The sequence below is a fragment of the Chelon labrosus genome, assembly GCF_963514085.1.
Source record: "Chelon labrosus genome assembly, chromosome: 15".
In the NCBI taxonomy this organism is placed as follows: Eukaryota; Metazoa; Chordata; class Actinopteri; order Mugiliformes; family Mugilidae; genus Chelon; species Chelon labrosus.
In genome coordinates this window covers 15039342-15055568 of record NC_140348.1, presented here as the reverse complement: position 1 = coordinate 15055568, position 16227 = coordinate 15039342, and the positions used below count along the sequence as shown (strand labels likewise).

Here is a 16227-nt window from a genome sequence, read left to right as displayed (position 1 = left end):
TGGACTGTAGCGTTAGGTCATATATAGCTTTAATGTAGGTACAGTTCACATCTTTGGCTGAACATCAAATTACGAAGCCAGCTCTGTAAGATGTAATTATAGTTGTAGATTGATTAGAAAATGGTCAGCAGCAAAAGAATATTTCTCTAAGCTGTTTCATGTGTCACTCTGTGTCATTGAAAGTGAAGTCATCTCCTTTCACTAGAATGAGCTCAGGTTCCTCCTCCACATATGCATGTGGGCACTCTGGCAGTGAGCTGAAGGACAAATGCACATCCACACCCGCTGTTTTTTCACCTTCATTACGTAAACGCGTGGGACAGATGGGGGCCGAGGTAGCACGTAAGATTTGTTAAATGTCAGAACGACTGCCAAACTTTTAACAGGGCCAACTCACTCTGACCAAACAGGGTGAGTTGTGCTTTAGCCAGCACTCTCTTCTCTGACTTCTCCTCTTCTTCAGCACAGCACTTTATTACGTGTGCTTGCCTGTGGTTTGGGCTGCTCTGTATTTTCTGTTAGCTTGATCCAAGCCAATTAAATTTAAAACAACCCTGCGAGGTAGTTATCTGTAATAGCTGCAGGCTTGGCTCAGAAAATGGCTCTGTGGACGAGGGGAAATGTCTGTTTTATCAAATTTGTGCCTCAGTTATTTGGCCAAAGTCCACAAAGTACATCAGGGCAGATGTATGGCCCAGGCCGTGCCAGGTTGAAGACTCATATATAACCAGACCGTGGTTTAATGAAGGGAAACTCCACTCTGATGCTGTCTGTTGGCTTTAATGCAGATTCAGCTGCCAGTCATTTGCAATGCAAAGAGTTGTGATCGTTTGCATGTGTTTATAATATTTATAATTTCGCAAGATATCTGGAGGGTTAAACTTTGATATTGCCTCGCTTCTGAGCCCTCTCAGGATAGGTTCCTTGCATCTGTGAGTTTGTGGCGTGTCTTGACTGTTGTGAGGCTCTAAGTCCCTGGATAAGCTTTGAAGTCGTGCCACTTGGTTTCTCTGGGTGAAAAGAAATCCTGACTTTGCCCCCTTGAAAGAAATGCCACTCAAATCCTGCCAAGGGCACACAATGGCCTCCTTCTAGAGAAACCAGAGCTCATTCATGCATCAACCTAACCTGTGTGATTTAGAATATAGCTTCTCCACCTGAAGAGGATGAAATCTTCTTGGTCCCTCCTGTCATTATTTCTGAAATGTTGTCCACTATCGTGCGATGATTGCTGTGAATTCATGGGCTTGTTTAATCTTTTGTCCATTTTCCCTTTGTTTTCCTACGTGCAGTCATTCTTTAAAGTACCAGCCTGCGTGCTAGCATGTATGCATTTGTGTGTATGGGTCTGTGTCATATGGTAAATGTGCCTACTCAACATGTTGCACTAGTGCAAACTTAAGTAAGCTCTTTTCCTGTCTCATTGTGAGAGGATCTGAGGTCCTCCTGCTGCTATGCGTGCATAGTGTGTGTGTATGTGTGTGTGTTTGTGTTTGTATTTGGGTCACTGTCTCTGCATGTATGTCAGTGTACAAAAACTGAGAGACCCGCTCACCTTTGTCTTCCAACTCTTTCCAAGGTGAAACACTGACAGGAATCAGCACTGCAGAACTAAACTAAAATTGGGTGTTTGTGCAGATGTTTGTTGTGTATGTCTACTGACTTATTCTGCAAGTGTGGACACAGATGAATACACGAAAAGTTCAAAATTAAAGAGGATGTTTTGTTGTTGCGTTCAAACTTGTCTCCTGCAAGTGCTACAGAGGCAGGAGTTGGAGTGACCTGCTGTCCCCTTGCACTGACCAATTATTGTCAGCCCCCAAATTGAGTTCACGTGGGTTCAGGGTGTGGTGTTGACCGTTGCACATTTCCTTCCGAGAGTGTGATTGTAGTATGTTGCATAACACAGTCTGTGTGTGTGAAGCAGAACTTTGAATGACAATCCTTAATGTCCCTAAAATAGCCTCGCCCATGGGTTATAAACTGTCCATGCAGGAAGTATGAAATCTGCAAACATGCATTTTTATTTACGCGTGCGCGATTGTGTGTGTTTGTCGAGGAAGCAGAAGAGAGTGCAGAGAGTCACAGTGCAGGCATTTAGTCACAGTCTTGAGTCTGCAGATGTTCTTTTGGAAAAGAGAGGAATGAGATATGTGAGCAGCCTCTGGGGTCTTCTGAATGTGAGCCATGCTGCAGCCTCCTCTCAGGTAACACACACTTTATAGTTTCAAGGTTCTCCGAAAGGAAAATTGGCTTTCGCACAAATTACACAAAGGATCCGAATGCTAATGTGGGCGTTTCCATAATGATTACCGCTGCTGATTCTCTGCGTCTTAATGCTTGTTGTGTGTCGGTCTGTCGGGCTTTGACCTGTGCAAAGTGGTGTTTGGGTGTGTGTGATTGTGTGAGAGGATGTGCATGCGTGGACTGGATGTGCTGCTCCGTTCTCCCATGGATGTTACCACTTACTTCAACACTCACACAAACACATCTCTGCCAGGATATCACAACTTCCCTTTTCCTCATCTGACACGACGAAGGTGATAAAGTATAAAGTCACAACTTTAGAACAAAAGGAAAGAAGAGGAGAAACTCTCCCAAACTGCCACCGCTCACACAAAATCTGCAGCTTTTCCATGCAAATGAGGTGACAAGTTTACATTAGCGTCCGCAGTAATGGCAGTAATGACAACTTGTTGGCATCCATCGCGTTTGGCAGACCTCCATCGCTGGGCCGATCTCCAGTGGGTCAGCCTCCACATGTGTGAGAGGCAGTTTACGACTGTGGTGCAGAACGGCTTTCTTTACCTCGCTTGCTGTGCTCGTGTACTCTAGCTCAGGGTGATTAATGTCCAGACTACTTGTTCCTAACAAGAGCGGGGCAGCTCGTTAAAGGGAAAAAACCATATGGGACACTTAAAGAGCTAAAAAATGAAGGGTGCGGTGTGTTTTTGTTAGTAGTTGTAGAGTATTCTTGGACGAAGGAGTGGAGCGGCTGCTGCAGCAGGAGGAGGAGGAGGAGGGTTAATCTATAGGCTGAAGGGTCTGAAGATACAGATGTCTTATACTGTGCATGTTTTTTTTTATAAATCATGTTGTGATAGAAACACACACAGATTATAAACAGAGAAGAACTATTTGTTTTAAATTAACATTATAGATGATGAATCATGTGGTTCTAAAAGTACCAAATGTTATTATCAACCCTTGTAACTGCAGAAAAGGTTCATGCTAGTTGTTAGTTACAGTGCATGGTAGCAGCTGGTAAGTGTGCATGCTACACAGGCCCGTATTATTGTTTGGCTTGGTGTAACCTGTTTAACAAAGTGGTTTGTAGTTGCTGTCTGAATGTCAAACCTGTCGGACTACCTGCTAATTCAGAGGAGAGCTCAGCCACTGTCACAATGACAAACGCCAAGAACCCAGTAACATTTACTATATGATTTACTACATGGATTTTTATTTTTAATGGGGACATGAACATTTCTAATTCATAACAACCCAGGTAAGAATTCCCCTAATCCTAATTTTTTTATACACGCTTTGCTATATTTGATAAGGCTCTTATTTAACAGCTTATGGCGAGTGCTCAGATGTAATGTTTTGTTTGTTTTACAATAAAATCCTAGCACATAAAACATGGGAACTAGGAACTTATTGCCTCACAGAAAAAGAGCTAATGCACCAACTATATTTCAGATTTGAAAGGCTTCTGGTTGTCCATATTGGTAGTCAGTATGATTTCTCTAGCTATAGTCATTAATCCATAGCTGAGAATATATTGTTGTAGTGACTGACAGTCAGAAAACCACATTATTTTTATATATAATATAAGTTACCTCCAGCTCGCTGCACTCACATGAACTGTGCATACTTCAAGTGTTTAGTCTACAGCTGTACTTGTGATCATTACTGCAGGGGAGCAAAGATGACTTAGTGTTTTTATGCTAATGGTGTATTTATAGATGTAGCACTAAATTATTAGCCGGGGATATGTTGCCGGTTTTGAACATGAATCACAGTGAGAGCAGTCGTGCTCAACATAAATAAATGCTTAAAGCCATTCACCGTCTGGCATTGTTCCAACGGGTCTGAAAAAAATGTTTGCTCTGAAACCACATGTGGACGAAGCCACGCCATGCAGGAGTTTGACTGTGATAAGTCCCAACTGACTAACTGACTGGTGAACTTTGTAGTGTGATAAAAAAACAAAACAGACTTCTCACTGCTGTGAACGCATGCACGCTTTTTTAAAAATGGCACCGTAGCGTTTAAGATGTTGCAGACAAGATTGTTTGAAAATGCATATGTTCATAAACTGTGTTATATGTGAGGAATCAGCATAAACCGCGTCATGTGCCGCATTGGTCGATCATTCAGGCTGACTCGGTGTAACATGTGTTTTAGATTTTGACGTGGCTCGCCGATAAATCCGTCAATATATGACTGGATCTTCCACCATGACTGTACTGTGCGTGTGCAGTCACGTCTCTCTGTTGTCGAGCGTGTTTATCGCAATCGTGACACTACCTTGCTACTGTTTTGTGTCTGGATTGAGCCGCGCGAGCTCCGCTTCCACAATCAAAACACACAGCTGAGGCTGGCTGCTCGAGTGTTAACGACAGGCACCGACTCCGGCTGCCTTCGTGTTTCCTTGTCCTGGCGTGACCTCTCCCTCTTGGCCACATGATTGCCTTTAAAAGGGGACGAGTACTTAACTCTCTCATAACATTTCTCTGTCTCTGTTGTTATCTTTCCGTCTTCTTGTGTTCATCTCCTCACTGATCGGGTTTTCCTCAGGGGTTTGTTTAGAAAGGGAAAGGGGATTCGGGGCTGGATGAATTAGAGGAAGAGACGCGTCCTCTCTCCTGCTCCCGCCGCAGTCTCTCACATTTCTAGATCATGTGCATGTCTCTGTGTGTAACCAGTTTAAAGGGCATGATACAACTTGCTTCACCCTACTCCTGCAACACTTCCTTATAATATGATAGATATGAACTCTGAGCGAGGGGGGACATACACAAACGCACGCTGGCCAGGGAAAATGTCATGTGATGTTCGCTTCTGCTTGAGAGAAAAAGTATGTTACTCAGGAGCCTATCATGCTCTATTAAAGTACATTAACACTAATAAGGCTTATGGCATGTTACTTGTTTTGGCCGTAAATTCTTAAAATGCTGAGCCAAAGTCCTGTTGTTTGTTCCAACAAACCCTAACCCTAACTCAAAGATAAGCTACAAGAAACATGATAAGCTGGGAGCTGCAAATGTTTAGCATTTTTCCTGATATGGGGCAGTTTGGATTGATTTTATTTTTTTGCCTCTCAACCGATTAGACCAGAGTAATCATTACAACAGTGGGGCAAAGAATTCAGTGCCTCATGGGTTAATATCTCAGCAGTGATGGAGTTGTTTTCCTGTGATCCAGATCCAGCATGTCCATGCCACAGCTTTCCTCCAATCCCTGTGCGTAGGGCTGGAGTAAAAAGCCCACATAGGGGATCCTTTGTTTAGGAGAGTCTAGGCATGGAAGATAATTTACAAGCCGCTAAGGTCCTCACGCCATTGGCTGATGAGGCTCTGTCTGCGTCTGCGAAAGGCATCCCATATGTGTGTGTGTCTATACGTCTGTGTGTGTGCGGCAAGCGTGTGTGTCTGCTGTAGCAGCACTTTGCTACGGCGGCTCACAGTCACCCCAGTCATGACACCCGGGAGCTTGCCCTGTGCACGGCTACTGTAGCCAGCGTTTTCTTGAGGCTGGAGGACGGCAAAGCAAGATGGCCACCAATACCTTTTAGGGATATGCTGCCTAAACTGGAGGGGCTTCTTCCGAGGACAGACAAGGTAAAGGCAGCTAGACTGTTCACCCCCGGTGTCTATTGTCTCGCTGCAGATGGGTCAGCTACACTGGAGCTCATGTAGAGGTTGTCTCTGTCTCTCTCGGTCTCTCTCTCTCTCTCTCTCTCTCTGCATTGAGCTGCTTTATTTGGAAGCTGGTGTTGTTATTGTTCCTGCTAAATGACTGAGGACCTAGGCTCCTGTGTGTGTGTGTGTGTGAGTGTTTGACTTGTCTTTTCCAGGTGTGTTTAAAGGATGTGACAACAAACTCAGCAACAAAGAGGTCAGTTTCCACGGTAACAGAGTCCCCTCTGCTTTTTCCCTGTTGCACGTCTTTTCTAGCCATTATACCGTATGAAGAGCCCCTTTGCTTCCCCTTTTCTTTTCTTCCCCTTTTCTGGACAGCCATATTTCTGCACCTGCTGTTTTCTGACGAGTGGAGTGCCTGCAAGCCTAACTTTAATACAGCAGGCTACACTTACTACATCATAATAGTAATATTATTGCGTGCTTTGCGGAAAGAGTTGATTAAGCTTTGAGTTCTTTTTAAGTTTATTTGGTTTATTGCCATCAATGTAAAGCGTTCTGTGTCACCCGTTTTTATGCAGCGAGTCGACTTTGCGACATTGAGCTCAGCGCAGACAGGAAACGCTCACTCAATGAATGAAGGAAATTCTCACGTGTTCAGAGAAACACACATAAACCGCTAGTTACACTCTGAGCCAGGAAGGAAGCACGCTTTTTCAGTGTGTTATTGTCTGAGCGTTGCGAGGTGGCGGTCCTAACGTGCGATTAGCCACAAAACGAACAAGACGAGCGCCGCCTATTAAGTCTCTGTTTTTGTTGTAGTAGTTGGTGTGTATGTATGAACATGTCGTGTGTGTGTTGTGTTGTTGAGTAACGAATGATTACACACTAACCACAAACCTCCTTGGAGACCCATGTCTCTCTTGAGAGAGAGCGGGGGTTGTTAGGATTCAAGAAGTGCTCATACTTATGTTGCTATGGCAGGTCTCTGAACGTGTGTTTGTGTGCGAAGCACTCAGCCTTATCTACTCGAGCACACGGTTTGTTGATTCTTAAAGCTTTGACACGCACACCAGTTAGACCATGTTTATCTAAGACAATAGAAAAAGACTGTTTTGCAGTAAGAGCAGTATGTACGTGTGAGAGTGACTTCAGATGTCTTGAAGCAGATGCAACAAGCGCAACACAAAGGCACAGCCCCAACACATCACCAACCCAGAGTCTCTTCAGAGACCCAGGGGCTAAATGAGAACACATGACTCTACATTTACATCTTGCGTTAGGCTTTTTGTTATCGTAAGACTGATTGTAACATAACTGAAAATATGGGCTGCACTTTGATGTCGGCTACAGATCCTAAACACATGGACGCACACGCATACACATGCATTCAAACACACGTGTGTCTGGTGCAGCGCTGGAAGACGGCCAGTGCTGCTTTGTCATTGAAAGCAGTTCATTGTGACACCACCGTATCCCTCCTTTCTCTCCTGCCCTGCGCCCCATCTTTTTCACTCTTCCTCTAATTTGAATGTTGCGGCGGCCCCGTTTATACGTGGCGCGTGCATTGACGCCGCTGGTGTCGCCTCAGCTTGTGCTACACCTGTTTGTTGCATCAGTTTATAGTTTAGTAAAACACAGCCACGGACAGCGCAAGGGACTAAAGAGGAAGTGGATTGGAAAGGGATCAGGAATGCCACATCAGTGACAAGACTGTGATCAATCAGCTCCAGGATATTGTCTGATCTCAACATGTTATTAATCACTAACAGCTCCATAGTCACTGCTCAATTGCCAAATGACAATTCAGCTTCTACTAAAAGGAAATACAGCAGGTTCAGCAGGGTCAGTCCAGCAGAATCAAAGAGCAACAGTTTTCTATCTAGAAAAGCACGTTTGATGTATTTTTAGCAATCCATCTGGAAAAAAAAAAAAACATTCCTAAAGAGATAATAATGATATAGATGTTATTCATTGACTTCAATCGCACATGTGCTCCTAACAGCACATGTGCACATATTGCTTTTTCACGCTTTCGTGAATGCAGCAAGATTCACACAGCAGCTGCTCGGGTGTCAGAAACACGGTCTAGGTTGAGAATCAGTCGCTTTACCAGACTGATAGATTTCACAAATATCACAAAGTAAATGAAAGCCCTAGAATAAATTGAGTAATCACAGACAGGAAACGATATGACGTGTATTAAAGTGCCTGGTATGAAATGTGGTTTTGACAGCTTTGATCAGTCAGCTCGAACTAAATATACCGATCGCCATGACTAATAAATGACCTCCAGAAAGAATTTCTCTCTGACAGAAGCAGATCTCCGTTAAACACCCAATACAGGAGGTTGCACAGTATTAATCTTCTCAGACCTCAGTGCTGCATTTGACACCTTTTGCTTTTCAGCTTTAATTTATTGCTTTTAACTCTGGAAGACTGTGTCATCTCTTATTTTTTCAGCACGTTCTTCCCCTACGAATGGTGCCTTTGCTTAACAGCCGTCACATGTGGGATGTCACAAGGCTGTTTTTCACTGTACACGCATTTTAGCAGAACATTTTAAACTCCAGCTCCAACTTTGGGTCGGTTTTGTGAAAAGGTGTGTTTCTATATACTTGAGGCTCTTTTATGTCGTTAAATGCTTTAAAAAGTGTAAAAATATAAACCTGGCTTGTGCCCTATGAGGAGAAAAAATTTAACCAGAGCACATGCAAGTGATAAACACAAGTGTTTTTTGTTTGGTCTGTGGATTCAGTGGAGTCTGGTTTATATTGAAGAGCTGTAGCTGCTTACTCTTAATCTGTCAGTTTGGAGTACACATCTCCAGCTGTAAAACACATTAAAACAGTGGCTGTCATGGACTTTAATGGCTGTTTGCGCCAGGTAAACAGCGATAAAGAAGCAATCTCCAGCTCCCCTCCGGTGACACCAGTTCATTAGAGGGAGAATGGGATACGTCTCACACACGTAAACATAAAGTACACACAGCAGCTCACAAGAGCGAGTTCACATCCTGCAGCTCCTGCAAATGAGTTTAAGATACTTTCGTCAGCTGATTGTTGGCACATGATGCGGTATATTTTTTTATCTTTGTCACGCTGCAACATTTTTAATCAGACTGCTGTTCTGAATGTGGTGGGGGGGTCTGAAAATAAGAAGCAGCTTGACTTCAGTTGATCTCTTCAAATGCTGAAATATAAAGAAGCCTTTCACATATTCAGTTGCAGGAATACTGTATATAAGCTGGAGATATTTTATCAGGAAAGTGTTGCCCTTTTAAGTCATTAAGATAGCATGTCAACTACATTATTATTGCACACTGTAGTAGCAAAACTACTCTCCTCAAAGCCTTGATAAAGCTTCCTCGGACACTATAAGCCAGTCTGTGTTACTGTGTTTTCAGCAAGGCTTTTGGAAGCAATCAATACGTCAGTATTGTAGACCTTTGGGTGATCCTGGCTATCAGAATTTGTCCTCGCTGAGGGGTCATCAGTGTTTTGAGCAAGTAAAGCCTAACGTGGGTTAATCAATCACTTAACAATACACATGGTTTAACGTGGCAGGGCAGCTATGTGTGTAAACACACGCATGGCCAGAAACATACCTACAAACCCAGCACAAACACAGCATGTACATGCACGTTTCACTCATGCCCTCAGTGACCCACCGGTAGTGACGCAGTCATGAACCGAGCGTGACTCCAAATGTTTACTTGTTGGCTCTCGGCTACCTGTGGGTCTGTGGCTTTCAACACTCCACATCCTGGGCAGGAATGCAGTCCTGATTGAAGCCTCAGCTGTGAACAACTTATTCTTTTTCTGTTTAGAGATCACTTTTGGCAAGATTCATAGAATGCAGATTCCTCCCATGCCATAATTTTTTCCACAGGCTTGGTAGTGGCTGCAGCAGATGCTCGTGCCATGCTGCGAGGCAGTCTGTTATGCTGTGTGGCGTGACTGTTTAGAAGAAGCTGAATCACTGTTCTCTGCCAGAGCTTGTTGAGTCAACTCTTCTCTTCTTGTTTGTTTCTCAGGTGGTTCCAGAAAGTGGGTCGGTAAATGGCAAAGGCAAGGCACAGATGGATGACACCCACATGGCAGCAGAGGAAGATGAGGGGGAGGAAGGCCACATACCTCATACACAATCTCCCCCCATCACCCACTTACTCACCCACAACCTGGCCTCAGACCAAGGCGGACGGCCAGCACTTATTAAACGAGAGCCCAGGCTGGAGCTGACCAGCAATGCACTTCACCAACATGTACGCTCTTCTGAGACTTTTAAGAACGGTTCTGTGGAGAACCTGACGAAACCGAATGGTGCTAATATGAACAGTGTGTCACACTCTGATCTGAAGTCTGCTTATGAAAGGACTACAGTGACAACAGAGTCTCAGAGGACTATAATAGCTGCAATCCCTAAAGACTGCTCTGAGAACGGACCTAGTACTCCTCCAGATGACATGTCCGTTCCACTAAAGAAGATCAAACTGGAGGAGCCGTGGATGTGGATCACTGAACAGACCACCACACAGCTGAGTGATGAAGATGAGGTGTGCGAAGACCCGCTGTCTACACTGGCGGCGGTTGTGTGTCTTTCTGTCACAGAGAGGAAGGGACTGGAGGAAAAACTTTTCAGCTCCCGCTCTACCATTCTTCACACCATCAAAACGGAGCCACCAGACTTGCACTTTGTCAAAAAAGAGAAAGAAGACTTAAAGAATGACTTGTGTCAGAAAAGCACTCCTGTTAACCTGCAAAGGACTCCTCAGCCCATAAAAAGTGAATCTCCTCCAAATGTCTTGATACCAAGTGTGCAGTCTTTGGCAGAGAGGAGAAATCTTAGTTTTGATCAGGCTATTGCTATTGAGGCCTTGACTCAGCTGGCAGCTATACCTCAAAGCACCCCAGGGTCCATTAAAGCTGAAAGTAGGTGTGAACATCCCATTTCTAGTCAACATTTCTCAACTTCCAATACCAGTACAGCCCTGCAAGAAGCTAAACCTACAGCAGCTATCCGCTACAACAAAGTATCGGTCATCAGCTCACCACTACACCAGACGTCAGTCATACACCCCCCTGTGGCCAGACAGGGGAATGTCATCCAGCGTTCCCGGGATTGGAGCTCTAACCCCAAACTGTCTCTGCAGGACCTCTTAGAGGCCAGCTCAGACAGCGATAAAGCACCATGCAGGAGGACAGACCAGGGCTATGGTTCTCATGTCATCAAGTCAGAATGCAGCTACAAAGACACCAGTGACATGAAGTTCAGCAAGGATCATGAGCGTTGGTTTGGAGGGAGCGCAGGCGGGGAGGTTGGTAAAGTGAGGAGAAACAGAGACGAAGAGGAGGTGGCAGCTCAGCTGGCAGACCTGGCCTTCATCATCCAATCCAGACACAACCTGCTGTCAGAGAACAACCCTCTGAGAGGAACCCCTGTGCCGGCTATCAAATATAACTACAAATCCCAGCAACCCCCCACTCCGAAAAAGACCCTTGTAAAAAAAACAAAAGCTACGCCTCCCAAGCCCAGGAAGAGAAAAAGTGATGGATTAAATGAGGGAGTCAACCGCAGGACCCCCCTCTCTAAACGTATGCCAAACGGAGAAACGCCGCACAAAAGCAGGGGCCAGAAGACTCTCCTGCAGGGAAAGTCTGGCCTTCATCACAAGAAGAACCTATTCCTGCCAGAGACTCAGATTGATCTGAAGAGATACTTGGCTGAGGCTCAAGAGGAAAGGAGGCAACTCATCCATCACAATGCAACCCTCTTAGGGCAGCAGACTCAGAACTACAACAAAAGCTTCAATCACACTCCTGGTCCCGAAAACCAGCCATGGTCCCTTTCCAATGGTCCACTTCACCAACACAACCCATGCAACGGTTACGCTGCAGGACCAGAGGAGTGTGAAAGGCATTTGTTATCTCAGGTATCGCAGCCCTATGGTGGCTTGCCGCACGGGGCTGATCCTAACACCAGCCCAGTAAAACCCGCTTTTCTCAACCATACCACTGGGCACCATGGTCTGGCTAACGGCTTCTCCGGGGGTCGTCAGTCCCCTCCTCCAAGCCAGCAGGGTTACTACAAGCTGGAAAGGTCAGGACCCGTCACTATCCTGTCCACGGCTACCGATGGGGTTCAGAGCCACTCTGCAGAGTCAACTCCATCCAAGAACAGCGTCAACAGCTTTCTGGAGTCTCCCATGAGTTTTCTGGACACCCCGACCAAGAACCTGCTTAATACACCTTCCAAAAAACTGGCTGATCTTCCATCCTGTCAATGCGTGGGTGAGTTGGATCATGAGAAAAGTGTGTAGCGCCTGCATGTGTGTCACCTTGGATATGTTCCACTTTGTAACTAGGTCTCCTATCAAAGTTTGCTTTCGAGTAAGACTGCAGCACTTTGACCTGAAACTCACTCTCATTTTCTGTTTCTCTCTGTCTGATATAAACACACGCAAGATATTTCATAATGACCAGTTCAAGCAAAAGAAGGCTGCATTTCTCTGCCTTATATAGAGGAGGCTTTGGGGTCCTCGTTGACCCATTATGAAGTATTTGGTCTTGAAATGCGTACTTGCTAGTTGGTGACCACTAAGTAAATCAATGTATTAGCGGCACTTATAGAACTGTAGTCTCTGATCGGGTCATTGTGCTTTAATTAACATTATTTTTTTTGTTTTCCACAGACCAAATCATTGAAAAGGAGGAAGGCCCTTACTACACTCACCTTGGGGCAGGACCCAGTGTAACTGCAGTGAGGGAGTTGATGGAGAACAGGTAGAGTAACTACAGGCAGCGTTATTTACACTGTGTGGGCGTGTTTACAACCAAAGCCTACGAGTCAGCCACAGGCTTCGTGGAATGGGGCGGGGTCACAGCCACTCTGTCATTAAAAGGAAGCGTTGCTGAAAAAGCTCAGGCTGTCTCTCTAAACACACACACACACACACTAACACAGCATGCTCAAACAGGAAACCCCTAGAGCTGAGACGAGGGGCCTGTAAACCAAGATGACAGCTTGTTTGAAACAACTTGTGGTCTGTCAGCGTCCATGTGACAGCCACTCTTAACCGAAAAATTCAAATTCAGCAGTTTTCAGTGGATAGACATTATTTAAGTTAGTGTTTCTACAGCATCACTGGTCTGGAGTAGTGTGGACTACTTGACAAAACGACAGTCTGCCCAGTTTATTGATTACAACCGTGGCTACAAATGTTTGTTAATGTTTTTTTGTCAAGTTTAAATAATAATAAACACTTGTTACTGTTGTCAGTAGCTCAGATGTATTATATCTTGTGTGTGTGTGTGTGTGAATCACAGGTACGGTGCCAAAGGGAATGCAGTAAGAGTGGAAGTTGTTGTTTACACTGGGAAAGAAGGCAAGAGCTCCCAGGGGTGTCCAATAGCTAAATGGGTAAGTGGTTAGTGTGTTGTGTTCATGCTCTCCTGATCGTCCTGAATGTCCTGAATGTGTCTGCTGTACATTGAAGCCGAGCCCACCGCAGTATATTTTGGATCACGAACACAACGAACGTTTATTGTGATCACATCTGTCCACGTCAGATGTTTATTTTTGCTTTATTTCAGGCATTTGTATGTTTATCGCATGGAAAAATATAATATTAAAAACTGACTCACCAAGGCCGTTATCGATTCGCTCGACGAGGGCGGTTTAAGCCACAGGTGCTTTCCCCGTGCGCATTTGTTTTCTGTGTCCATCGCTAGCAGCCATGACTCGTTTCTCAAGTGCTGCTGGGGTTTCGCTTCTCGCTTCTTTTTTTTTTTTTTTTTTGTATTTTGTCATATCTTTCGGGAACAGCACATTGTTTGTTTGCGAGAAGGCGTCTGTCTTGATTTAAATATGTACGCAGCAACAACTCTAGGGTTGCTAGCCGGAAGAAGACGAGTTCTCGTGATACAAAGTGTCATGGAAACAATTTGTTATTGCTTTTTTTAGCTTTATTTAGCATAGTTATAAACTTTTTTTATGCGCTGTCATGTGAAAAGATCCAAAATGAACACTTAAAAGGAATACTTAATTATTAGGATTATTAACTGGTTCCCATTGTATCATAAAGACCAAAACATAGCCCTTTTTAAACCATTCGTTAACACGGTCCGGTGGCTTGGCTAATCAGTGAGAGTGATTCTAACTCAGTGGGATATTTGTGATGTTGTTTAAAAAAATACTTTGCTGTATTTGTCTGTGTTGCGATGTTGTCGTTCATCTGTCAGTCATCTGCACACTTGTTTTCTGTGTGTACAAAATCGTGTGACAGGTGATCCGGCGCGGCAGTGAAGAGGAGAAGCTGCTGTGTCTGGTCCGCCAAAGACCAGGGCACCGCTGTGACACGGCCGTGCTGGTGATCCTCATCCTGGCGTGGGAGGGAATCCCTCGGACGGTGGCGGACCACCTCTACCAGGACCTCACGGACACCCTCTTTAAATACGGCTCTCCCACCAGCCGCCGCTGTGCCCTCAACGAAGAGTGAGCACCTCTTTCTTTGTGTTTTCAATGACTGTTCTTGCACCCTGCTTTTTTTTTTTATTTTTAATTCTTCTCCCTCCACTCCTTTTGCACAGCCGCACATGTGCGTGTCAGGGTTTGGACCCGGACACCTGCGGAGCTTCTTTTTCCTTTGGCTGCTCCTGGAGCATGTACTTCAATGGATGTAAGTTTGCCCGCAGCAAAGTGCCCCGCAAGTTTCGCCTGCTTGGAGACTACCGGGAGGAGGTGAGGGAGTGTGTTGATTTATAGCATCAAAGAGAGAGACAGCAGCTCAGTTTTCACAAATCCTAAAGAAAATCATCTACTATTGTCTTGTTGGTTTCTCCTGGTGTTGTAGTTATGTTAGAACATATTTTGTGTGCAGTCAATGTGGACTCTCCTTCTTACAATATTGTTGAATCTCATTCTATTCCTCATCAAGGCGGACTTAGCTCATCTGATCTATTTTTTTTGCCTCCTTGTGGCTAGCATCAAAATTACAATCACTTGGATAAACGGTTAGAAGTAAACTACATTTAAAACAAGATGTTTAAAGCGATTGTGTTCAATCTATTACTTTTAGGAGGAGAAGATAGAGAACAACCTACAAGGTCTCGCCTCTGAACTCGCACCTCTCTACAGAAGACTGGCTCCTGAGGCTTTCCAGAACCAGGTAGGAAACATTTAGCACCTTTGATATTCCTCAGCTGTCCTCGACTAGTATTTATAGACATGATGTCATGTTATAGTGCTGCCTTTCTCCTCTATCACAGTTTTTTCTCCGGATTTATGTATTTTGCTTTTAATTAAACTATGTGAAGTTTTGAGTTTGTAACCGTCCAGACTGAAAATGTGTGCTTTCGCATACAAAAGGATTTTTCTTGTGTCTTTTATAGTCTTCAGCACAAGCCCAAACTCTTTCTTGTCTTGTCCTTTCACCTCTCACAGGTGGAAAATGAGACAGCAGGGGAGGACTGCCGGCTGGGCAGGAGGGAGGGACGTCCTTTCTCTGGGGTCACTGCCTGCGTGGATTTCTGTGCTCACGCTCACAAGGACACTAGCAACATGAATAACGGCAGCACTGTGGTAAGAGGGTGACACAGCCCCGGTCTGTTTCATCAGGTTTTAGTTATTGGGTCAGTCTTTTCAGGTATTGATCAGATATTGTTGAACAACTCGACTTTTCAGGTTTGCACTTTAACCAAGGAAGATAACCGAGCAGTGCGTAACATACCGGAAGATGAGCAGCTCCATGTGCTGCCGCTTTACAAGATCTCTGAAAGGGATGAGTTTGGCCGTGTTGAGGGACAGTGGGCCAAGATGCAGAGTGGCGCTCTGCAAGTTCTGTCTTCCTTTCCCCGAGAGGTGAGTTGACAGGAATGCGGCGTTTGCTACATGTAATCATGTTTGTTTTGTTAGTGATTCACATCTTTTGTTGCAAAAGATTTATTAAAGCTACAGTGTGGAACTTTTGTCTCCTCCCTCTGGCAGTGGGAGTATTACATAAACAGTTTTTGTAAGATGAGAAGAGGCAACAATCTCTAACTCCCTTCTCTTTTTTTAACGATCTGAAATGAGGAATGAGCCACACTGGTGGTAATACGTGATTGTCCTCTCGGGTAATTGCCAAGTTTCTTTTTTATCTGGACCGTCAGATGCTTTTGTTTACCGTGCTCTTCAACCAGATTTCACAGAAATAACTTCCCTTTCTCCGCTATATTCCTGGTTTTCATCCAACCTTCTTGCAGTTGCTTTATTGCTCCCCTCAATCATTGTTGGTTGTCATTAAAGATGTTGCTCCCAGTGCATCAACACAGGAATGTTACCACAGAGAACATGTTTATAAAACACAGAGAGGTGCACTGATAAG

At 44.6% G+C, this 16227-nt stretch overlaps 1 protein-coding gene across 2 annotated transcripts in view; it reads left to right on the top strand.

Annotated features, from left to right (window-relative positions):
• The window catches only part of tet1 (tet methylcytosine dioxygenase 1), a 29286-nt gene that overhangs the window by 9493 nt on the left and 3566 nt on the right, over nucleotides 1–16227 (top strand). For both annotated transcript variants that reach the window (XM_084561386.1, XM_084561387.1), the window contains 8 exons: nucleotides 9901–12154; nucleotides 12556–12646; nucleotides 13190–13283; nucleotides 14149–14357; nucleotides 14453–14603; nucleotides 14941–15030; nucleotides 15306–15443; nucleotides 15546–15722. In XM_084561386.1, the coding sequence (XP_084417512.1) occupies nucleotides 9901–12154; nucleotides 12556–12646; nucleotides 13190–13283; nucleotides 14149–14357; nucleotides 14453–14603; nucleotides 14941–15030; nucleotides 15306–15443; nucleotides 15546–15722 (3204 nt within the window). The remainder of the gene's footprint in view (nucleotides 1–9900; nucleotides 12155–12555; nucleotides 12647–13189; nucleotides 13284–14148; nucleotides 14358–14452; nucleotides 14604–14940; nucleotides 15031–15305; nucleotides 15444–15545; nucleotides 15723–16227) is intronic.